Source organism: Denticeps clupeoides, chromosome 11, assembly GCF_900700375.1.
Source record: "Denticeps clupeoides chromosome 11, fDenClu1.1, whole genome shotgun sequence".
Taxonomy (NCBI): Eukaryota; Metazoa; Chordata; class Actinopteri; order Clupeiformes; family Denticipitidae; genus Denticeps; species Denticeps clupeoides.
Genome location: NC_041717.1, coordinates 12,828,784 through 12,853,838, shown reverse-complemented (window position 1 = coordinate 12,853,838; position 25,055 = coordinate 12,828,784). Strand labels below are relative to the sequence as shown.

The 25,055-nt window shown below is 43.3% G+C and overlaps 1 protein-coding gene across 1 annotated transcript; it reads right to left on the bottom strand.

Moving 5' to 3' along the window:
- Positions 1 to 746: 746 nt before the first annotated feature.
- niban2b (niban apoptosis regulator 2b) lies at positions 747 to 24,908 on the bottom strand. Its single transcript, XM_028996114.1, has 14 exons — positions 24,662 to 24,908; positions 17,660 to 17,790; positions 16,449 to 16,577; positions 15,784 to 15,889; positions 15,537 to 15,704; positions 10,225 to 10,340; positions 7,071 to 7,175; positions 6,678 to 6,840; positions 5,488 to 5,675; positions 4,820 to 4,975; positions 3,635 to 3,748; positions 3,418 to 3,525; positions 2,273 to 2,384; positions 747 to 2,032 (listed from the first exon to the last, which is right to left on the bottom strand). Exons 1-14 carry the CDS (start codon positions 24,714 to 24,716, stop codon positions 1,092 to 1,094), a joined length of 2,592 nt encoding a protein of 863 aa, XP_028851947.1. The 5' UTR covers positions 24,717 to 24,908; the 3' UTR covers positions 747 to 1,091.
- Positions 24,909 to 25,055: the final 147 nt, after the last annotated feature.

The following is a 25,055-nucleotide window of genomic DNA, read 5'->3' as shown; positions in this document are numbered from 1 at the left end:
AAAAAATTGTTGCATCATGTTTAGGTGAGAAGACAAACCATTGATTCCAAATGCAGCACAAAATAAATAAAAGAGCTTTGGTCAGGGCTGTGCTATGGCCAGTGACATCTGAAAATTAGTGTCAAGAAAAATAAATTTTTAAAAAATAAACTACTCCAAATGTAATTGCCGTTCAGATTTCAACTGATCATGGGCTGGTCCACTAACGAAGCATTCAGTCTTCCGGACACGTGTAATGTTCGATGAATTGTCATTTCAATTTGAAATACACCCTGAAATCAACACCCATTTAAAGGCTTTAATGAATTTCACTTGGGGGAAAAAAAAAAAAAAAAAAAAAAAACCAAAAACATCCCACCCCCCATCCTTCACCAAACCAAGATTTTGCTACCAGCCGATAGAGTAATAAAGTACACGCACCAAGTGATAAATGGGTAAACAAGTTTGTGACTAATTGCCAAGCATACAAATGAACAGACACACTATGTACAGCCTTGCATTCAGTCTGGAGATAATGCTTTTCAGCTTTAGCAATGCCTGGTCTGAAACTGTCCAAACAGAGCACTGGTCAAAACAACTGGAAACTCCAGATACAACCACAAAAAAAAAAAAAAAAAAAAAAAAAAAAAAAAAAAAAAAAACCACTATTTGTTTTAAATATATATAACTTTAGTGTTTAGTAAAATCAGGTTTCAGGAATGAAGGCGGAAAAGGGAAAAATATTGACATTTATTCACAAGAAAAAAAAAAAAAAAAAAAGCAGCAAGGCTGCGTTAAATTCTGATATATATAAATATATATTTGAAAATCGTTATAACATAAAATTCAGTGTAAAAATGCATTTGCATAATGTGTAGTTAATCAGCTGAAATGAGTGCATTAGCAAGCGCTTTCTGGACAGACATGGTGCCACCTTGTTTTTAATGATGGTCCCAAAGACTCCCCAACTCTTCATGAGCAGATGGGTAGAATGCAAGCACGTCCTTCAGGTGCACAGTGACTTCAGGTGCTAAAATGGTGAAATAATGTTGCTCAAAGATCAACTCATGTTCTGAATGATGGTTCTCGTTTTTCTTAACTGAAAAGCAGATCTAACTGGCTACTATTGGAGGTTCTATGACTCCACCCATCCCAGAATCCTTCTCCCCGGTCTCAGAGTCACTCTCTTTTGCGTGCTCAGCACCAGCTTTGGGCCGGCCACCTTCGGTCACGTCGCCTGTGGGTGATTGAAAGCCACTGTCGTCATGGTTACCCGAGTTAGAGTTGGCTGTCGGCTGCTCCTGCTTGGAGAGGGAGTCTGATGCGCTCTGTGGGGTTGCCTCCTCCTGGTTCATCTCTAGCGAGTCCTCCTCTTTGGTGGGAGGTGAAGGCTCTTCTTCAGAGGGAACTGCTTCAGGTTCCTGGCTCGTAGGAGATGCTTCAGAGCTCTCATTTTCAAGGTCCTCCTCCTGAACCGCATTCTCGATCTCCTGAATGGCTCTTTCTATGGCTTTAGAGCTCTCAGAGTCTGTTGGGGAATGCTCCTCAGGCTCAACAGAGATCTTCTCTGTAGGTGCAGTGAACTTGTCTTTCTGGACATCGGTCTCTTTCAAAAGGCTTCCATTGGTTAAGGAAGGTGCTGCTTGTGAAGATGCTGCAAGGCTTGCCTCAATGTTTGCTTCAGAACAGCTGGTTCCATTGGGAATTTTGGTCACTACATCTGGAGAAGACTGTGTGTAGTCATCGGCCTCATTGACCTCTGGAATGTCCTCCACTCCCGGGACTTCCAAACAGGACTCAGGAACTGGGGAGCCGCCATCCAACTGAATCATGGACACCACCTGCTTCATCCTGCGCCTCTTCTGCACTTCCGGGTCTCCGTCTGCTTGATCCTCCTCTTCCGGGTCCTCGTCTTCCCCCTTCCCTCCGTACTCTTCGGCCCAGTCGATGGAGGGGTTCTCACCCAGCAGGAGGAGGTTGGGGTCACTGTTGGTAAGCACAATGCTGTCCCTGTACAGGTTGTGCTTCCTCTGAACGGCCGCTTCCTTCACCGCTGAGGCAAGCACACAAGAAAAAGCATTCAGAATTCTCCAATTAAGAGACAAACAAAAGGCATGTAACTGATTAAAAATTATTCATTAAATCAAGGTATCAAACTTTGTCTTCTGATGCAATGGCTGATAATGGCTGCAAAGAGCTGCAAGTTTTAAAACCCAATCCAATCATGCACAGATACATTAAGGGGAAAAATCCTGCTTTAGATAAAGTCCAGAGTGCAGAAAGCTGAACTTACCCATCATAATGTCCTTCATGACTGTTTGCAACACCACTTCTTCAAAGATGGTCTCCACCAGGATGAATCGAGAGAAGTCTTCAAAGATCAACTCCTGGAATTTAGGCAGCTCCTGCAAACAAACAGACAAACTGCCATCAGCCGACAGTGCCACATGCGGCTCTTTCATCCTCTCACTGCGGCACCCTATGGCTATAGAAAATAAATAATCAAGTAAATGTATTTTATTTTTATCTGTGTTTTTTTTCTTTTAGTTTGAAATTGAAAGACTATTATGATTTTGTTTTTGCTCAATATGCCCTATATGCGTACATGCCTGCCACCACGCCTGGCCACCCCCACCAGAGCTGTTAATCAGTTTGTTCACTTAGAGAAGTGTTTCAAAATCTGGCGCCTCTTGGTGTAAGTAATCAGTTGTTTGCAATATTTAGAGTTTAAAGATTTGCATATGTTGACTTCAGGTTTTTATACATAGCATAAAAGTAAAACTTATATATGCAGTGTTACCTTCATTTGATTTTGATGTCAAAAAATAATTTGCAACTCTTTTTCTCTTTTGTGGAAAACGGGTCCAAATAGCTCTTAAGACTGTTGAAGGTTGCGCACCCCTGCTCTAGGAGCTTGGATCTCAGGCTCCCTCTAGTGTTAGTGTTAATATTTCACATCTGCTGTGTGTATATTCAATTTATTATTCTTAATTTTTGCAATGTAGTAGAATTAATATCCTCAATTAATGTGTTTTTGACTACAGCGTGGACAGTCAATAATAAATAATATTCATACAAGGAACACTGCCCCCTGTGCACACTAGTTAAACAGGACTAAGCTGCTGTGCTTAGTGGTGGTACTTGGAGAGTAAAATATTTTTGGAGGTGGTACTCTTGTCAAAAGTATGAGAAATCTTTTAGAATAAAACATTTAGGGTATTAGAATAAAATGCGCTCTGTTGCAGTATCTGCTTTAAGAGGTGGGGCTACTACACGAGCAGGTCTATCAGACACTGAGCGGTTTCTGGCTTCAGATTCAACACAACTAAATTACTTTCTGCTTAACTGTTACAGAACATATTTTCATTTTCATCTGAAGACATAATCCATGTTTAGGGTGCTGCTCAGGTACAGAAAGAGAGAAAGAGGCTCACTCACAGGTAAACAAGAGGGAGAGAGCTGCTTCAGCATGTACGGGATGAAGATCTGCAGCAGAGCCTCTCTGAAGAAGCGCTTTCGCACCGTGCTGCTGTCATAATCAAATTTCTATGGGAGAAAAGAAAGAAAAAAAAAAACAAAAAAACAAATACAACATTTGTATTTATAAAATCCTGAGTTCATCAGAGAGTGTTCAGAAGAGCCCAGGGTCTCACACCTTGATGACACGGTCCTGACAGCGCTGGATGATCTTGTTCAGCTCCTCCCCTTCCTGTCCCTCCAGGCTCTGGTGCAGCAGCTGCTCGAAAGTGTACACCGCATCATCCGTTTGCTGCAGAGGAGGGACACACACAATAAGAGGGAATAAAGTGGTGGGCACTTCAATTAAATATCGGTGAGCTAAAGAAAATTAAATGAAGCAATGATTCATGCAAAAAGGAAAACGAAACAACAACGTCTTTGGTATGTTCTGGAGCACTTGAATAATGCGGGCGGAGTCTTGCCCCAGGCCTCGCAAAACAGATCCAGATCTTCTACAACCTGCACGTGGAAAGAAACCCACTCCCCACAACCTGCCCCATCTATGCGTTACACCACAGCCTGATCGAGGGCACCCTCAGACGGACAGGGTTCCAGTGACTAGAGAGTAAGTTGTGCGTAGAGTCAAAGGAAGGGGGGAAATGGGAGGGGAAACAGCGGTGTTTGTTGTGTAGGAGGTTACAGTCACGCCTTTTCTATTGTTGATTTTATTGCACTTTGGAACTGGTGCACACCCATGAACTGACAGTTGCACTTTGGCAAGATTGGCCATTATAATAACACACATGCCTATCAAAATTAGCAGGTAAACACACACACACACACACACACACACACACACACACACACACAAACACATAGCCTCCAAAATGTCACATCAAGTTCTGCCAAGTTGCAACTATTATTTTAAGGAGAGGGAAAATATACTTTCCAACAAAAGCAGCATGACCCTAAAACCAAGTTTCACAGAAAACGACACAACCCCCACTCGCCCACAACCACAGCAGAGACTCACGAGCCCCTGCAGAGGACATCAGCGTTCAGAAACTGAAAAAATCATCTCAGGAGACGACTTTGAGGGACCTATTGCAAATAAACTCCGATATCTTGAACAGCCATGTTTGGTGGCTGCAGATTGGACAGTGGTTTGCAGTGATTGCCCTTGTATGATATTTTCCCACATAGCAGATGGAAGGAACTTGTGGAATCTGTCAAACACATGCCTGCAGAATCAGCAGAGATACACAATCTACCCTCAGATTATTCCCGCTTTTTCTTTTTTAAAACTCCAAAGTCAAGAATTCGCAAGGTCTCGAACGATTTCAGTGTTTTTGTTTTTGTCCTTCGAGCGGCTTAGACTGACCTCTCTCATGAGAATCTGCGCCCTCTGGACGAAGACGGAGGGGCTGGACACATCAAACCTCTGCTGCAGGCCCTCCAGACTCAGCTGCTCCACCTTCTCATAGCAGCTCTGCATTTTCACGGGATGAAATGCCAGCATGGAGATCTTCTCCATGTGCTGCACAACAGAGAGGTCAAGCATGCACGGCATCAATAAACCTGGTAAATCAAACCCGTGACCATGTTTCACTATTATAACAATGCTTCAAGAGCACTAATATTTTGACAATAAATGCTGTTGTGGATGCCAAACAACTCTAAATGACTGTATACTAGTGAATCCGAAAAATAATACTGTGGAAAAACTCAACTGCTTACATTTAGCCTATTTTTTAGATCATATTTAAATGAAGTAACATTGATAAATATAATATAATTATCTGATTGTGTCTGCAGTTTTGTGTGTTTTGGTGGATTTTTGCATTGTTCTGAGTTGTAACAAAACATTACATACTGCGCCACCTACTGGTATGCCCTTTGTTGTCTAAACCCCAAGAGTAAAACACCCCCAACCCCTCTTGAACTGGGCCAAGATGGAAATGCATAAAAAATGTGTCATTAAATCACACCATTATCAAGGTAGTCTATCGGAAGCGTGAGTAACACTGTGATTTGACTGTTGTCACTGACCTCTCCCAGCTTCTCTTTGTTGCCCTCGTTGAGCAGGTTCTTGCTCATGTCCACCAGCTCTTTGAAGAACACGTCCCGTACCTCGAAGAAGCCTCTGCTGGTGGGCTCCATCAGAGCCTCCAGAATGGAGCTGATATAGGGCTGGATGCTGACCTTCAGCAGTTTCTCGGCTTTGGGGAACACCAGAGCTGCAGGAAAGTCAGAGATATCTTATCAGTGCAATCTTCACTCGACATGAACAAGTGAATAGTTGGAGTCCTGTGATGTTGCGCAAATGCTGAGATTCTCAACGCATTAATAAGTAACTGAATTTTCCCAGAATACATCAGTCTGGGGCTTGAAATAGATTAAAGACTTATGACTTAAATCTAATATTCAGTTTACTCACCCAGTTTCACACCACGTTGGTGTGCTTGATTACCTCATGAAAAATAGGTCAGGAATTACATGAGCAAGAAGTTGGGCTTTTTGCCAGACAGCAGAACAATTGCAGTGAGGGTTCCTGATAAGCAGGCATCACTCAGTCATAATCTCGCAACCATGAATCATCAGCAGGCAGTAAAGACTAAGTTCTGAGCTGCTGTTCCAAGGAATTTATGCTTAAAACTCGAAGAAACAATCCCCGTTGAATCTGAAATGACTGAACACTTCACTTTCCCCGGCCAAGATTCCGAGTAGGGGTGTTGAAACACAACCTGGGGCTTGTTCACGGAATGCTGTCTGCTCACATTCCGCATGAAGGACAGAACTTCACAACTGTCCGCTGAGAAAACAGGCTATGCGCAAAAATCCACACAGATTTATGTGTACCTTCTTCTGAAAAAAAAAAAAAAAAAAAAGTAACTGTCTCCAAGTACACCAAGTACAGCCTTTAATGGAAACCAGCTACAGGCTAGCTGGTCACACACATGGAAGTAAGACAAAAAAAAAAAAAAAAAAAGCCAAAAAGGTGGGGCTGATTTGCATATCCATGATGTAAAAAATCCTTTACCACATTATTATCACCTACAGCAGGTATTTGAATTCTAAGTTATAATCTCCAGCTCTGACCAGGCAGCAGTGAGTGATTGACAAGACATTTAGTACATTTTTAAAAAATATAGTTATATGCATGATTATGCATGTTATTTTAGCAGTTATGGGTAGGAACACCAGGTCTATTTAAGGTATAGTAACTGTCACCCTGGTACCTCTGATCTTGCCAGTGACGTGCTCTTTAGCGGTTATGATTTGGTCCATGTCTGTGCGAATGGAGGCCTCCAGCTGAGGGCGCCCTGCCTCACATCTCTGCACCAGGGCCTTGTACTGTGCCTGAGCCTGGGACTGCACCAGACTGTACACTGCATCTGAGATCTGGGTGCAAATAGGAGGAAAAAAAAGAATCACGATTCCAGGCTAATATTTCACTGTTATCTTTCTACAGAAGCCATTAGACTTTTGACCTGCTCGTAAAGATAGAACTTAATATTACACAACTTTTCTAAGGCATGCATGTCACTTACAGACATTTTCTGACTTGTAAGAATCTCTTGTTTCATCTCCTTTTAGTGGCATTAAATGTTCAATAATAAGGTCAAGGTTACCAGCATCCAGCTCCTCTGTTTCTCGTGCATTTTCCCCTTCAGTCGGGGGGCGATGAGCTCTCTCAGCTCAGGCGTGAGCTTCTCCATCACCAGGTTGGCTAGGATCTGTGCAGACATACAACAACTACACTGAAAAATGTCAAGAGCATGGACCAAAAATTTCAGGAATTTTATTTATTTTTCCGCTGAAACAATCTGGTGGCCGGCTCACTGAACAGAACGTTACAGAATATCATGTTCAAATCAGGCGCCTATACTTGTAATCCATGTTCTAGAAAAACAACTGTGTTTAAAAACTACTTTCTTTCCTAAAGCATCAAAGAGTTTAAATACTAGCAATTTACCTCTGGAGAGAGTACATCTAAAGATCCGATAGCTTTTTAGGAAATGTATGTATTTTTGTGGAGTTCTATTCATAAAGCTGGGAACCCAATAATGATGGCAGACCTAGCAGCCTAGTAGGGTAAGAATGACCAGACAACAGTCCCTGTTCTATTCTTCGGGAAAATTCCAAGAACTTGGAGTGACTTGACCCCAGCATGCACTCTGATTCACAGATAAAAGCGTCAGGCAGAAGATGAAGTGATCCGCCTGAGGCGCAGAGGATCTCGCGGCAGGCCATGTACACACAGCACTCAGCATCAGTATGTGCCCAACAAAAACAGCATGGAGTTGGGAGGCAGAAGACCCAACTCTCGGCGTAAACACAACCAATCCGAGTGTCAGATGATTGCCCCTCGTCCTGATGCTGGAGTTCTGCAGCACCTGAAGCTCTTTCTGGGTTCATCACCCCCAAAATATGTCTCTCTGCCTCTCACACACACACACCCAAGAACAGTTTGCCTTTGTCTCAGCAATGCTCCTCGTCCATGCAAAACATGTGGTATTAACTTTTTGTTGCAGGGCACGGGCAAAATACCTTGCGGTTTAGCAGCGCTGGTTAAAATTCAAACCACTCTGTGATATCAGAAGATAACTATGACCTGCACACATGCCTTGGAATCCAGCAATTCCTTTCACCATTCAGTGTGAAATTGCAATGTATGTCCGAGTAATAATACTAATACTAGTATAATAATATGAAGAAGAAGAAGAATTCAGCACTGTCAGAATATGCATTACAGGTTTAGGCAGCCATGCGGAATGGTCAAAGATAATTGACAATTGTTACGTGAGTTTTGGACCTTCCGGAAAAACTGGCTTTACTGGCAATGCCACAGAAACCCCTGGGTGAGAGCCATACCTGAGCAGCAATACTGAGCCCTGCATTTTGCCCAAATAGCTACATTTCTCTGACAAAGAGGTGTCATTATTCACTGAGGGTCTAGACAAAAAATTTATACCAAAAAATGTTATTATGAGTAAGCTGGCCACTAGTGTTGGCAAAAGAATGTGCCAAATTACACAACACAACTTTTTTGCAGTTGTTATTTGCATAAAATAGAAGTCATCTAAATGACTTTGTATGATTTAATATTTTAAGTGATTTAATATTTTAATGTAAATAGTTAAAAAAAAAAAATAAAAAAATACCATTACAGGGAGTGCAGAATTATTAGGCAAATGAGTATTTTGTCCACATCATCCTCTTCATGCATGTTGTCTTACTCCAAGCTGTATAGGCTCGAAAGCCTACTACTAATTAAGCATATTAGGTGATGTGCATCTCTGTAATGAGAAGGGGTGTGGTCTAATGACATCAACACCCTATATCAGGGGTGCATAATTATTAGGCAACTTCTTTTCCTTTGGCAAAATGGGTCAAAAGAAGGGCTTGACAGGCTCAGAAAAGTCAAAAATAGTGAGATATCTTGCAGAGGGATGCAGCACTCTTAAAATTGCAAAGCTTCTGAAGCGTGATCATCGAACAATCAAGCGTTTCATTCAAAATAGTCAACAGGGTCGCAAGAAGCGTGTGGAAAAACCAAGACGCAAAATAACTGCCCATGAACTGAGAAAAGTCAAGCGTGCAGCTGCCAAGATGCCACTTGCCACCAGTTTGGCCATTTTTCTGAGCTGCAACATCACTGGAGTGCCCAAAAGCACAAGGTGTGCAATACTCAGAGACATAGCCAAGGTAAGAAAGGCTGAAAGACGACCACCACTGAACAAGACACACAAGCTGAAACGTCAAGACTGGGCCAATATCTCAAGACTGATTTTTCTAAGGTTTTATGGACTGATGAAATGAGAGTGAGTCTTGATGGGCCAGATGGATGGGCCCGTGGCTGGATTGGTAAAGGGCAGAGAGCTCCAGTCCGACTCAGACGCCAGCAAGGTGGAGGTGGAGTACTGGTTTGGGCTGGTATCATCAAAGATGAGCTTGAGGGGCCTTTTCGGGTTGAGGATGGAGTCAAGCTCAACTCACAGTCCTACTGCCAGTTTCTGGAAGACACCTTCTTCAAGCAGTGGTACAGGAAGAAGTCTACATCCTTCAAGAAAAACATGATTTTCATGCAGGACAATGCTCCATCACACGCGTCCAAGTACTCCACAGCGTGGCTGGCAAGAAAGGGTATAAAAGAAGAAAAACTAATGACATGGCCTCCTTGTTCACCTGATCTGAACCCCATTGAGAACCTGTGGTCCATCATCAAATGTGAGATTTACAAGGAGGGAAAACAGTACACCTCTCTGAACAGTGTCTGGGAGGCTGTGGTTGCTGCTGCACGCAATGTTGATGGTGAACAGATCAAAACACTGACAGAATCCATGGATGGCAGGCTTTTGAGTGTCCTTGCAAAGAAAGGTGGCTATATTGGTCGCTGATTTGTTTTTGAATGTCAGAAATGTATATGTTATATTGGTTTCACTGGTAAAAATAAATAATTGAAATGGGTATATATTTGTTTTTTGTTAAGTTGCCTAATAATTATGCACAGTAATAGTCACCTGCACACACAGATATCCCCCTAAAATAGCTAAAAATAAAAACAAACTAAAAACTACTTCCAAAAACATTCAGCTTTGATATTAATGAGTTTTTGGGTTCATTGAGAACATGGTTGTTGTTCAATAATAAAATTATTCCTCAAAAATACAACTTGCCTAATAATTCTGCACTCCCTGTATATTCAAATACAAATTTTCAGTATGATGATATATATATTCACTAATATTAGACTCTGGAAATGCGAGGCATGTGGTCTCTCACCTGCGCTGGGTCTCCACACATCATGTCCCAGGTACCATAGTGTCCTTGAGCCTGCCGATAGAGCCGTACTGCATCCGTGAAAGCCGGGGTCTGGACCTTGCTCTCCTCAGACAGACCTGGAAAACAAAGCAACACCTCAATCATGCTCATTTCCATCCCCATTATTCACATTATTTCACTCTGGGGAAAAAAGTGTGCAACATGATAAGACCTAATATAATAATGGCAAAATTGTCCATTTTTAAAGTTGACTGGGATTTGTAGGAACCTTCAAGCTATAACCTAGGTCTTCCTGATTTACTGGGGTACAAATATGAGGTGACTCAGAGGCTGCATTTCATTAGTCAACCATCAACATGAGATAAGAAAACACATAAACCAAGTGACAGAAATGATCCTACTGCGCATCATGTTAAGCGCACGACAAAACACACACACAAGTTTGCTGATGATGTAACACTGGTGGGGCTGATCTCTGGTGGGGAATGAAGTTCTGAGGCTGTCTGAGTGGTGCTGGGCCAATAACTCTGAAAACCAATCAAACAAAAGAGAACTTCAGAAGGCACAATGCAGATCCACCCCCACTCTAAAGTAAGGGTAACTGTGTGGAGAGGGTGCACACCCTCACCTTTCTGGACACCAACCTCTCCTCGAATGCCAACAGCACGCCACTCATTAAGAAGCCACAGCATTGTCTGTACTTCCTGAGAGTGCTCTGGAGAAATACCATCTTTGAGAAGCTGCTGGTGACCTTCTACCTCTCCACCATCGAGAGGACACTGACTTACTGCATCACAATATGGTTCTCCCACTGCACAGAGTCAGGCCAGAAGAGGCTGCTGAGGGTAGTCAAGACAAATCCCTCCCCAGACTGACAGACATTTACACGTCCTCAACACAGCCGAGGGAATCATCAGAGACCGGACCCATCCTGCCCATGGCCTGTTCAACTTCCTGCCATTTGGGAGGTGCTACAGGTCCATCAGTTTCTTCCCACAAGCAATCACTGCACTAAATACACACAAACTCCAGTCTCAGACAATGTGCAATGACAAATGCTGTTTATATAAGCATCCTCATGTAGTCATCTATACATATTCATATATATTTATATACAAAAAAAAAATGCTTCAATACAGACCTGTAAACTGTGCGCCATTGTAGTCCATAACTTTATGACTAGTGTCTACCAGATATTCTGGGTTTCTATTGTGTATAAAGTGTATATTGTCTGGATTGCCGTCTGCACGGCACTGTCTACAGTCTACTGTCTGTTTCTGTCTGATTGCACTGCTATGTAGCCACCCCAGTTTCATTGTATATGTAGCATGCTGCCTCAGTGTAATGACAATAATGGCATAACTACCACACACACACACACACACACACACACACTCAAAACAGGAAGCAGGACGCCAATTTACACCCTTAGCAAATTAGCCAAAGCTCCACTAACAAAGGGACCATGCACTTCACTGCAGCACTCTCAGATCACCAACTGTATTGAACAAAAATGAAAATGGGATGTGGGAAATGGGAAAACGGGACTTCAGACCTCCGTCGCTCATTGAAGAAGAAGAAAGAAGAAAAAATCACTTAAATCACTGGCAACAGATGGAAATCGATTGCATAGTTTTGGGCCAATGATCTTTAGAAGAATATCTGACCAGCACCCACATCTTCAGAGATGGGAGCTTGGTACAGAGTCCTTCAGCTCTGACAAAGACAGGAAGTGAGCTGGAACCAGTGGGGAGGGGGTGGGGTCAGTGAGAGTCCAGACAGGAAGTTCTGCTAGCTCTACATATATGTGCGTGTGGCAAGGGCGGAGGGACGTTTGTTTTGGCACCAGCATTCGCGAGGGTAAACTAGGAACCAAATTCCTTCTTAAAAAAAATAATAAAAAAAAGGTCACTGGCATTATTTATTTATTTATCCTTAAAAAAAATATATCACACTGATTTTCCAAATACCCGACCCCCCCTCCTCAGGGACTCGCATTTTTGTATAACCACAAACAGATGCTTCCCGCCCCCCCACTGCTGGGACTGTAACTTCAATCTGAGGTCATATTTTACCCATTTAACGTCCACGCCCAGTATTAAATCTGTACAGGAACGGTTTTCACTCAGGTGGCCAGCGTGGTCATCGCCTCTGGAGAGACACCAGACAAAATGACCAGTGGCGTGCTTCAAATGTTACGCTGACATTCCTGACGTGCCTCAGAGGTTGAGGGCGTTTATCGGAGCAACGACCCCCGGCGTCTGAGTTCTGATTCATTAGCAGCCGGTGCAAATTCACTTAGAGGCCGTAACGAAGGAACCGGTGCTGGGCCTCCAGCGTGACTGATTCTCAGAGGCGCCCGACCCATGTTCTGCAGATTGAATTATGGGTCACATTTGGCTGCTCGGGGAAAGAAAACAGCAGCAAAGGCTGCAGGCTTCGCCTTCACAGAGGCTATTTATGCGGCGATCCAATTAAGCCCAAATGACCTGCAGACTTATCCCCCAGCCCTGGTTATTTCACCAGACAGAGGCAGACGCCCATGTCCTGCAGAGTTTCCTGTGCTTCCCATCTTACTTCTGGATTACAGGCCAGACATCATTTAGGATAGGTCAGCGTTGCATAATTAAACGAAAGCTAGGGATTTATGAGCTCTCGGAGCAATTTGACAATACAGGCATGAGTGTAACAAAGTTTTCAACACAACTATTTGTTGCCTCAAGCCTTTCAGACAGGATAAGAATAAGGGTCGTTTTGTGCAGAAACCACTATTTGGTTCATGTCTGGTGCCATAAAATTAAATCCAGATTCCTTATAGTATACAGGTGCATGCCTGTGTGATGAATCTCTTAAAAGATTCTACAGTTCCACAACTTAGCCCAATTCTATTGTACAACTGTGCAATGACTGTTATTCTAATCTCAAAGCCGAAGGTGTTTTTGTAGGTGTGGCACTAGTGGCACTGTTTTACTTCCCATTTTAAGCACCGAACGTTAAAGCCAGATGATCATGAATGGATTTATCCAGAGCGTTTTGATGAGTCAGGTTTCAATCAAGTGAAGAATTTCCTCACAGGCAATGCATTAATACACAAACGTTAAACACGTCCCACACACAGGCAGGCTGGGCTACAATCTACCAACTGCTCCATTTCTCTCTATCTTCAAGAATCTCTTGAAAACTCATTTTGTCAGAGCACGTCCACAAAAAAAAGAAAAAGAAAGAAAAAACTTCCAACCAACCATGACGTTCTTTGCATTGAGCAGCACTTTGTGTTATTCCTCTTTGGTCTCTTACAAGCAGAGACAAAAAGCACCATGTGACCAAGAGTTAACTGCTAAAAAGTGAGCTGCGTCACTTTCCATATTGGCCCGATACCACTGCCGCGCAGTGTTCAACACTTCATTTTACTGTCATATACTACAGCGATAAGATGACATTTATAGCATAAACTGTGTCTGTGGATTGTGTGCGTAGTCAAAAATAACCGCAGGACCAGAGGAACAGGACATTACATCATCATCTTATTTAAACAATGCTTCTAATTAACAGGCCCAGCCACATAGAAATGCTGAGATCATTTAAAATGTTGCTATAGCGACTGAGGAAACAGATAATCAGGACAATAGATGCGTTATCACGCCTGGAGAGGCTGGAAGAAGGTTCTCACGATTCTGCTAATTACTGTTATTTTTTTCATGCAAAAGTGATGTAGGCCTTAGCATGAATTAATTTATGGCTCATTTTGGTGAACGTGGCTTTGGAGAAGGCCTGAGCATGAAACCGCTGCTCACTGGCAGGGAGATCAGGGACCACCCCAACACGCAGTATGGACCTCAATGCGGGTGAGAATGGGTGAGTGTGGGTGACTTCTTCTGATCTCAGGCCAGAAACACCCAAACCAAAAATTTAAGGCAGCTACATATGGTTACAGGGCGCACGCACAGGATGTGTCATGTTCACCAATGGGCAAGGAGTCTTCCATTTTATGCAGAACTTCACAACTAAAGGTCCAGAAATGTGATTAATTTTTATTGATAATGGGCTGGAGGCCTGAGCCAAGTTAATCTGCTGGCATTTCTGTAGGGAGGTGCTGGAAAGGAGGTTCATGGGCACCATACAACAGATATGTAACACAAGCCTAAAAGCCATAATAAAACTACCAACATTAATTTTTAAGTTAAAGCCATTCTTCAGAATGAAAAAAACAAGCCATTATGCATAATTATGTATTATGAGGATACACTATGGACATGAAAGTTGTGTCTATACTAAAAAAAAAAAAAAACTTATTAGAATCACTTATCAATATTTATAAAACTCTACTAAACCTGTGGGTGTTTAGTACATGGACAAGTTAGGACACAAACGATTCACAAAAATTGCTGGAAATTATGCAGTGAATCTGTGCTGCTGTAATAATGGTTATGGGAGGATATTTTAATGAAACTCATTAATGACCTTTTGTTGTATTTTGTTGCACTAAAATTCAGCTCCCAGTCAGTTTGTGAGGAAAGGTGCGATTTTTTTAAAGCAACGTGTGGTTTATTTATTTTTCAATCCAATATAGTATATTGCGTTTTTCTGATAAAACAGGTCAGAAAAGACATAAGATCATTCAAGATATAAAAGTCTAGAGGTGTGATCATCTGTGAGACGTAAAAATACAGCATTTCATCGGAACAAGTGCTCTCTTGTTCAGATCAGGCGGTGGAATTACTCAATAATGGCCCACTGTCATAGTTTCACCAATACACTCATCTGAAAACAGCTGAAAGAGAGACACCAGGTTTACCTCCCTCCCAAGTCATACAGAATGATAATTACAGAATGCACAAATTAAAAACAGACCTTCAAATAATCAACACAAGCGTCATTTTACAGCAACTATTAATACCACCATTATCTATAACAGTGCAAAAAAAATAAAACATAGCTCTGCCATAATAGAATGTGATACTTAATAAGGATGCCCACATTAATGAGTTGAATAAGGTACCTTCCCTTTTTAAGTCTATATTGTAGATAATGTTACCATCAGCATTTAAAGTACTGAAGTACTGAACTGTATGGGGGGGGGGGGGGTTGATAAAATGTATTCTCCTTGTGAAATGCAGGAATGAAACCTGGCTGATGTCATTTGAATTTTGGTTTCTAAGGAACAGACGCTTTCTGCTCTTCTGTAATTTCCATCTATTTGAAGTCAGCTATAGTGTAAATGATCATTTAGATAAATGTTAGGTGATACCCGTGAGCCCTTCTAATTATAAGACTGTTGCATTGTGTGCACAAACACGTGTTCGAACCCTCACCATTGTTGGAATGTCTCACACAGTCCTGGAACACTGCACTCCACTTCAGCTGCTCATTCTCAGTCATCACGCAGAAGTAGTAATGGCGCGCGAACGGGTGCCACAGGATCAGAGGAAACTGGGTGGCACATTTCAGGAAAGGGGAGCTGCTGACTTTAGCCTTGACACCTGGAAGCACACGGACGCACGCGCCCATTAGCTGAGATTGAACAGTTCACCTCATCGTCGGCAACTGGACACGCCTCACCTGGCAGGCTGGAGCCAAGCAGCTCCAGGTACTGGTCCATGGAGGTGAGAACTCTGTAGCCAGCACAGTCGATTGTTCCCTTGGGCTGTTGCCCTTTTTCGTAGGCCTGATGGAGAAAGGCTGGTTAGATTATTACAAAGCCAACTGGATCTGCGAATGACCCAAGGAGAACCAAGACGTGTAGGGACAAGCTCCCATGAAATTCTGTGTAATATTACTGTTACGTGTGTAAGTGTGAGAAATGGCTATCACGTTAGCCTGCTATTAACAAACAAACAAAAGGTCAAAGACCTAGCCCACAAAGTCATGAACCTGAACCTCACCTATCCTGTTACTGCAACCGTGCCGCTTAGCAACCCACAGAACCTGTAATTAGTTAACGGAACTCGCTCTGGATAACAGAGTCAGATAACAAAAGTAAATGTATAACCGTTAGAATAAATAATTGCCAACGCGTGTCGCAAGAACCGCTGTGGCACAGTTTAGAGGCAAGCTAAATGGAAATAATTATCTTTGCCAGAAAAAAACAAAATCAATCATCGAGATCCAGAATGGACCCAGCACTTCAACTTGTTGGGATGGTGACCAAGTTGTGTTTGCGTTCAGCAGTCCTGCTGGCGGAGCCGGGCTGAAGTAGCCCAGACCTGGGCGGGGAAATGTCTCACCGCTTTGCTCTCGTAAGAGCTGATGCCGTAAGAGTTGGGGATGAAGATGAAGTGTTTGCGCCATTTCTTGCTCTCCTCAACGTACTGGAACAAAGCGCCGGAGAAGATGGCCTTGTTCTTCAGGGGTACCTGTTCAACAAACATAGCCAGCGTTAATGTGGCCGTATACACGCCTGATTACATAATATTTGGTTTTATGGTAATGAGTTTCTCATGATAATGAGTACATTATCTTTCATTTATTTTAACTGTGACAATGTGAATCTATTTATTTCTTCCTATACAGACATGCTAACAGTGCTTGATGTTAATTGGCATCAATTACAGATAATTGTCATTACAGTGGGAAAGCAATTTTCTTGAGATGTGAAGAAAACAGTCACATCTTGACAATGGCAGAAATAAACCAAGTCATCAAACATACTTCACTTTCTCCCACTACAAAAATATTAAACAACTTTCTTGTGTTGAATTCTTCAAAATGTCTCCACAACTGCCACAAAAAGCAGGCGTATCCAAATATATTTCATTTTTAAACATTCTCTGCATTCCTGTTCTATGTTAATGAACAAGACACTACGCTTGGACACTACAGTATTCGCATCATGCAGTATACGCATTTATATTGGGCGTGTGTTACGGTGACTCCGGCAACATTCAACGGTTTCCGTCACTGCACAATAACCACTGACAAACAAGTTCTAAAATAAAATTATTGTAATTTCCCCTCTATCCCTGTTGGCTATCTCTATCGTCTCATCTCTGGCATTTTTCTCAGATATTCAAAACACACGATTATACCATCAAAAGCGAGACGGGGATAAACAGAGCACATTTGGTCTTACAGGAGCGTGGGACACGGCTGGAACGCACTCCCGTGCTGAAAGTGTTGTTTCGGGAGGAGACGTGCGTGAACCGTGGGCTGTGTTTACGCAAATCCCTTGCCCACCCAGCGTGCAAGCTTTAATCTTCCGCAGCGGCCCCTCATCCCGTTCGTGAGGTACAGCGAGGACGAAAGCAGAAGAAAGCACGCTATCCGAGCTGCGCCGAGAGATGCGACGTGTTGCGACGCGCTTTAAAAAACTAAAATACTCTCCCGGGGGGGGGGGCATGCTGAGCCCCCGTGGCTCTGAACACCGTATTAGAGCCGACAGCTTGCACAGGGAAGGGCGTAACAGACCATGATGGTAAGAAGAGGACGCGGCTCTTACCTTGCGATGGAGCAGCTGCGGCTGAGGCCCTCCTCCACCCTCGATGTCAAAGCGGACGTTATTAAAGAGCGCGACCGCATACTGCTGTTCGTAGTGCGTCCCAAAGTTCGCAATAACCTCGTCTGTCCTTCCTGCAGGGAATATACAAGAAAAACAGACGTTCTACGATCAAGATAACTAAGCTACATACAGAAGACGGCATTTAATAAAAAGCAACAGAACTGCATTTATCCCAAAAAATTCCATTCAGTGAAACGGTGTATATTTTTAAGTTGCAAATTATAAAAAAAAAAATAATAATAATCCAGCAACAAATGATATCCACTTTAGCAGTATATTTAAGTCTTCTGAGTCCTGACATCAAAATTAAGCCTGGGAAGGTTTCCAGCAGAACCACAAATTCCTGTGTAGTCTAAACCTTGCAAACATCTCTGGAGCAAATTCCCATATCGGCTCTCAAAAAAAGACATTTGCCAGGGTTTACTTGAGTGTGGTCCTGAATATATATAGAGTAGCTGTGCTTTAGAAACCAGACAAGGAACCCAATGGTAGTGCGTGTGGACCGTTTTGGACCTAGGCAACATATGTCCAAAGCAACATATGAGATCCATAAATAGAAAAATATATAACAACTGATGTACATTTCTATTTACTTACATGAAATGCAGTGACAACAGTAGAGATAAGCAGGGCTAACAGTAAGGCTAAAGTAAAGATGCATGTGAGTAGGAATTGGAACACACACTAGGACAGCATTATTTGTGCAGTAAAAGCCTTACAGATGGTTCAGACTGTAGTTAATGCCTGAAATATAACAACGAACGTTAACAGCAAATACACAGCACATGAGAATTGAGTGCCATGTGACTTCCTGTCAGAACAGATACACATGGCAGCCAGCAGGAAGGCACACATAACCCCGACACATAGACCACTGCCATTCGGCTTCCTTGTGACCCACTCAAAGCAAAAATAAAAAAAATCTGAAGAGTGTTGCTACTTGTTCCTCATTTTAAGAAGCACCTCCTTACCTGTCCCTTGACTAATCATTACATAACGGTTTTGGTTCGGAATTGCCATAAGTGAATAAGAAGTCATGCAGACACCAGTTGCACAAGATTAATTAGAGGTAGCATGTGAAAGTTAGAAATATCTAGCATCTCGCATTTATCACCGTCAAAATAAATAATACGAGCTCCTAGACATGTATTTTATTTGTCACGTACACGGTCATACATGGTGTGATATGCAGTGAAATGCTTGTGCGACTGCTATGGACCTCAAAATTACAAATATTGAAAATAGAACATTTTTCAAGGGTTACAAATATGCAAATATAAAAAAGTATTACAAATTTATGTTTTTAAACATAAACTATATGTAACATACAAATGTGTAAAGTGAACCTGAGCAAATGACTGGGGGGGATAGAGTCCAAAGTTGTTTGAAACACACAAACTACATTTCCCACAATGCAGTGCTTCAGTTGGCTTGCCAAATGCAATCTTTAAACCACAGATGAATCTGTACAGGAGCAGATCCCACGTCGATGGCAAATGGGTTGTGAAGCAGCTTGAGATTCATCAAAGTGCCGTCCAAACTCGGCACGTAAGTGCAGCCCGTGTGCTAACATCGCGTCACCGCCGTGCCCGGACAACAGATCCATACACATGTGGCTTAGATCATGTGATTCTGAGCTATGGCAAATAAGTAATACTGCACTGGCGCAACGGGTCAACGACCTCTGATCTTCCCCTACCCACTCCCTAGCATCACAATCAGAGGAATTTATTTCAACGGTAAATGTTCCTTTACGACAACTGTGATAGTTTAACGTGCTACTGTAACTCACAGCAAACAGAGGGCATTCCTGGGCACACACTGAATCCATATGCTGACAGTGTGACAGCTCAGGCATCCCTCTGATCACATCTGTTCTGCATCGCAGTAAAGAAACGCTGCTCTGGAAGAGAGAGAGCCGGTTGGGAGAAGATGCAGAATGATCACATTTGTCTAACAAGACCTACAGTGTATTTATATCAACTGGTAAAGCCAGAAGATACTGTAGGGAAGGATGGATGTAGGGAACAGGTATTGGGGTTCACAACTTTAACTTAGGGCAGCAGTGTCAGGCTTGAATTTAAGATGTGACTTTGACAAGCATGTACTACATTTATTAGTACAGATTTCCAGAAGCAAAAAGCTGATGATATTTGGGCATGGTCCTGAGATGTATTTAGCAGAAATTTAAAAAAAAAATTGTGCTGTTTGCTGACATACCCTGTGCACAAGGGATATGAGGAACACGCAGACTGTAGGAAAACATGGCCCTTGGTTTTTTTTGTTTTTTTTCCTTCCCCTTGAATTCGATCAAGAAGAGTGCTAGTACTGTACGGGCAAACCTCAGCAATGCAGTATAGCAGCCAGGGTACTGTTTTTCCCCAAAGCAAGGAGAAACTTGAAGGCGGAGCCCCTGTTTGCACGCTGTCTCACCATATATATAAAACAAATATCTTTAGTGTGGAGTGATAGGACGGGGAATGAAAAAAAAAAAAGCTCTTTAAGCTCTGATTTCAACCACAATGCTGACAACAGCGCCAGGACTGCCAAAGGAAGGGCCTAACTTTGACATTGTCCGCTTTAGTGCGCATAGTTGTACAGTGTGAGTCGCGTATGACTGGGTTGGTGAAGTCGGGCGAGTGGTCTGGGGAGTCTTTAGTACAGAGAAGTGTAGATAAGGGAAAAAGGGGAGAGCGGAATTTAAAAAAAAAAAAAAAAAAAACACGTCCAGCTGGATAAGTCATGAGGAAATCTCAGTGGAATGTGTCCATTAGTGAACAAACACACACACACACACACACAGACAAAGTGAAAAAAGTTGGTATTAGGTCGAAAGCACAGTTTACGTCTTTCAAAGTGGCAAAAGTAGTGGATGAGGAGCCCACGTCACAGAGGAAAGAACATTTGGTTTCGGGCGAAAGTGTGTAAAAACCATGTTGGGTGTTGAGTAAATTGGTGATGAGGTAACCAAGGGGCGGAGTAACGAGTCCCCTCTGGAAATGAAACAAGGGAGCAGGAGAAACAGACAAGCTTGCAGTGTGTGGTGTGATGTGTGTTGTCTCTTTATGAGTCATGCACACACACACACACACGCACACACACACACACACACACACACACACACACACACACTGGTTGGGTTTCATGTGATCTCTTTGAATGATTTAATTTCTAGCACATATGCGACACTGTTTAAAAAAAAAAAAAAGTTTAGATGATTGAGAACATTTAGATTATGCATCCCCTAAATTCTTTACGTTCTTCTTGACGGCAGTTCATATATCTAATGGTGTGTAGAGGCATTTATTTTTTCCGTGGGAAGTCTGTGGGAAACACAGCCCAAACTGCGGAGTGTTCGGCACCCGCTCCGGCCGAATGTGTGTCGGAGCGGGTCACGTACTGCCTCTACTCCCTCAGGTCAACACATTTTCCAGACTGGCTTTTCCAGTCAAGAGACAAAGCAGGAAAAGCTAAAGCACTGAAGCGCTCGCCTCCTGCCAGGGGAAAAATCCTGCTCTTAGATGCCAGGCTGCTCCCAGGCCACGCCCAGCGCCGATTCAATTCACGTACGCGGCTGCGCACAGATCATTCTTACATGCGTTACGCCGCTATTAACTTGCTTTGTGAAACGAGAAATAGACACAGTGAAGCTTACTCGGCATCGTACCTCCTTCTAAATTTGGGTGAAGGCCAGAGCTGAATGTCATATGCAGAAGTGAGAGAGTTGTACAGCTGTTACACACAGGAAATAAAAAAAAATGAAATAAAAGAAGTCGTATGGAAAACCGGTCACGATTTAACCACTGCTAATCTGGTCTGGGTGCTAGTGGTTGTGACCAAAATGACTCACTCACAAAAAGATGCTCATATATGGTACCTAATCAATAAAGAGTATCATAGAAGACTGACCACATGACTATATTGTATATTTCTGTTTACAATTTTCATTTGAAGGGCAAATTTGTAGGTTTTCTTATATAAAAACTAGAAATTAGACCTCACTAACTGTGAGATGATATAAAATTGAGTTAAATCGTGAGACGTGAAGTGGCGTGAAACTTCACAAAATTTGATAAAAAAAACGGCTGCATATTTAAACAATGTAAGTGTTCAGAATTGGTGTTTTTTTGCTATAAAAATCTCTCTCTCACACAATTATATGAAAAAAAATGAACTAAAAATAAATCTCAGCAATAGTTTTGTATGAAAAGCAGTCTCTGGGTGAGCAACTGAACAGCGATAAAGACAGCGACGGCCCCACTTCCGCTCCATGTAGGTGAGGGTGAATTTATGATCGGGGTCAGTAAACCCACACTACCAGGAATTTAACTGCAAATAAAGACACCAATCGGTGGAATATTTCAGTCCAAACGTCCAGCAGCTTGTTGCTCTGATAAATAAGCACACACAAATAACGAAACGCTGGGTATTGTGAGCTTTTGTATTTTATCACAAGAAAAACACACAAAGCACAGCGGGTTTTAGTGCCCATGAGACCAATCCTTCAGACACAATGATGCTTCAGGGCAGAATTAAATAAAGGACGTCTAAAAAAAAAAAACCGAAGAGCGTTAGGGCTCTGATTCAGTCTTGTGTTGCGTCTTGAGCCGGCGTGATTTGCGCTGCAACGCGGCCTAATTGTCGTGGGCCCTCGCTGCTGCTGCTGAGCGTGACCGAATAAAAGTGTTGAGCAAGTTGCGCTGCGATCTGAGCTGATCACGGCCGCGGATTAATAGGGCGGGATTAATGGAAGGCTGAAGACTTCGCGGCCAGATGAAGTCACGGGACAGGCATTCAAACCGGACGGGTCATGGAACGTGCCCGAGGACGCGGTTGCAGCTTTGACCCGCGTCCAGACACATGTCAGGGTGACTAAGAATGACTGGTTGAAAGAACACGGGAGAGTGCGTGGGAGCGGACATTGGGCAAGGTGCTCTGACGCTCTTCATGTGGAGAAATGGACCTGTAGATCTGCGTCGGAATGAAACCCCCCCCCCGTTTGTGCCCCACCAAAAAAGCGCCACGAGGCAAACATTTAAACAGACGACTTCCTCTGAGGCCCTGCTGCCAGAACAAGGTCGGAGTAGACCAGCAGAGCTCTTCAGAGCATGCGAAGCGTCTCGGCTCCGGCCCCTGACACCGGACAAACGAGACACGCCGCCATTAAGGTCCACGCGCTTAATTAACGCTTCGTTTCGCAAGACTTTTAAAACGCCCGTTTTACCGGGGAAAAGGCCAGGCATGTGATCTGGCCTTCGCTGCTGTAATACGATCCCTCTGACAAGGCTACAGCATGATCTCATTCAGAAGACGACTGCAATAAGCATGACGTGGACTTGTGCTGGGATTCCCGAACTACGTGGGAGGGGATAAAAAAAAAAAAAGTAGGACCATCATCCTACGGGAAGATAAAATGTACAATATTACAGCTGGGAGGGTGACTAAAGCACCACTCATCCAGAGTTCACATCACATGAGTCCCAAATACGGTCAAAACTGGATCATACTAAAGAAAGCGCTAGTCTCATCCTACAGACCTCCTGTCTGGCCGGTATCGTTCGGGGAATCTTACTTCCCCGGCTACCCCCGCCCAAACTCCTTCATGCTCTCAGGTTCAACCATATACACACACACACACACACACACACACACACACACACACACACACACACACAGAGGACAAAAGTGTGGACACACTTTCTCATTCAATGTGTTTTCTTTATTTTCATGACCATTTACGTTGGTAGATTCTCACTGAAGGCATCAAAACTATGAATGAACACATGTGGAGTTATGAACTTAATAAAAAGTGGAGTCCTGGCCTCCACAGTCACCGGACCTGAACCCAATCCAGATGGTTTGGGGTGAGCTGGACCACAGAGTGAAGGCAAAGGGGCTAAATCGATATAGATAGGTATAGATAAACAGATATATCAATACAATTTAAAACGCTGCTGAGAATACGAGAGATTCGCCGCCACTTTCCACGCATTCCTTGAATTCCGTGTTTGATGTGAGGCCCTGCGTTGTGTGTGTGTGTGTGTGTGTGTGTGTGTGGAGGTGGGCGTGTGGAAAGGATGACATATTTCTGACAGAGGGCAGGCACTTCCTGCAGAAGTAGAAACATCTGCTGCTGTGCTCAAAACGTTCATTAATATATATTCTAATATACTATTGGAATAGCTAGATGGATGGAGAGAGTAGTAAGTTGGTGCTACGCCCAGGTTGAGTCCCTGCCTCAAATTTATGCGGTTTAAGTGGTTACTGCCGGCGAGCGGGGAAAACTTTTACGCCCAGTGTTGTGCAATATATCTTAAACTATGCATACGCGGAATATAATTACATTACAGGGCTATCTCCAGTACTTACAACGTACGAAGGCATATCGCAGAGGCCTCGGTTGCCTCAGTAAACAACGTATTCGTTTAAATTCCTGTGCCCCGCCCTCCAAAAAAGTGACAGAGAGAACATTCCACTTCCATGGTCATCTGTGGCCCGGGCCATTTGTTTTCTCGGTGACAGCATCCCTCCATCCACCCATCCATCCCTCAACTGTCCCACTGGGGACATTTCATCAGAACTGATCTAAAGCAGACAAGCCCGCACAGGCCCACGCGGGACAGCTGACACTTCTCCTTCCACCGAAATCTTTTATTGCTTTTCCCCCCCTTTTTAGATAAACTAAGAGCTGCGTGGATTAACAGGAAACACGCAGCCACGTACTCATTTTCAGGAAGGAAAAAAAAAAAAAAAACACTCCAAAAAAGTCGTCTTAAATTATAACGCCGACTTCTGCCGCCGTTTGACCCGCCGCGACTGGGTGTTTTTTTTTTTTTTTTTTGGTTGTTGAGTTTTGAAAGTTACCGAGAGACGTGTCGCTTTCACGGAGAAACGCGCGTTAAAAAAAAAAAAAAAGTAGGAAAGCCGAGCGCCACGACTCACGCGTGATGGTTTCCCGCTTGGCCTCGTCGAGATGAGTGGAAATCACATCCCCCATGCTGACTCTCTTCCACGCACCAGGACCCTCCGCGGGTATGAAGAGTGGCGGACTGAACGGGAGAGCAGCGGCCACACCCTCGAACCCACTTCGCTGGGTCCCGAGGCGGCTTCCTGTCTGCTCCTCCGGGTCCTGCTGCTGTGGAAGGTGTGGTCCGGATCTCTGGCCAAGTCGGCACGTCGTGTGGCGCGTATGCAGCGTGACAAGCCCTCCAACACGTGACGTGCGGGTTTATCCGGCTGCTAATCAGATGGCACGTCGGGCCGCTTTAGACGTTTAGAAATGCGCTCAAATGTTCCACGAATCCATGTACATTTCCACTCAAATGCATTCTTCCTT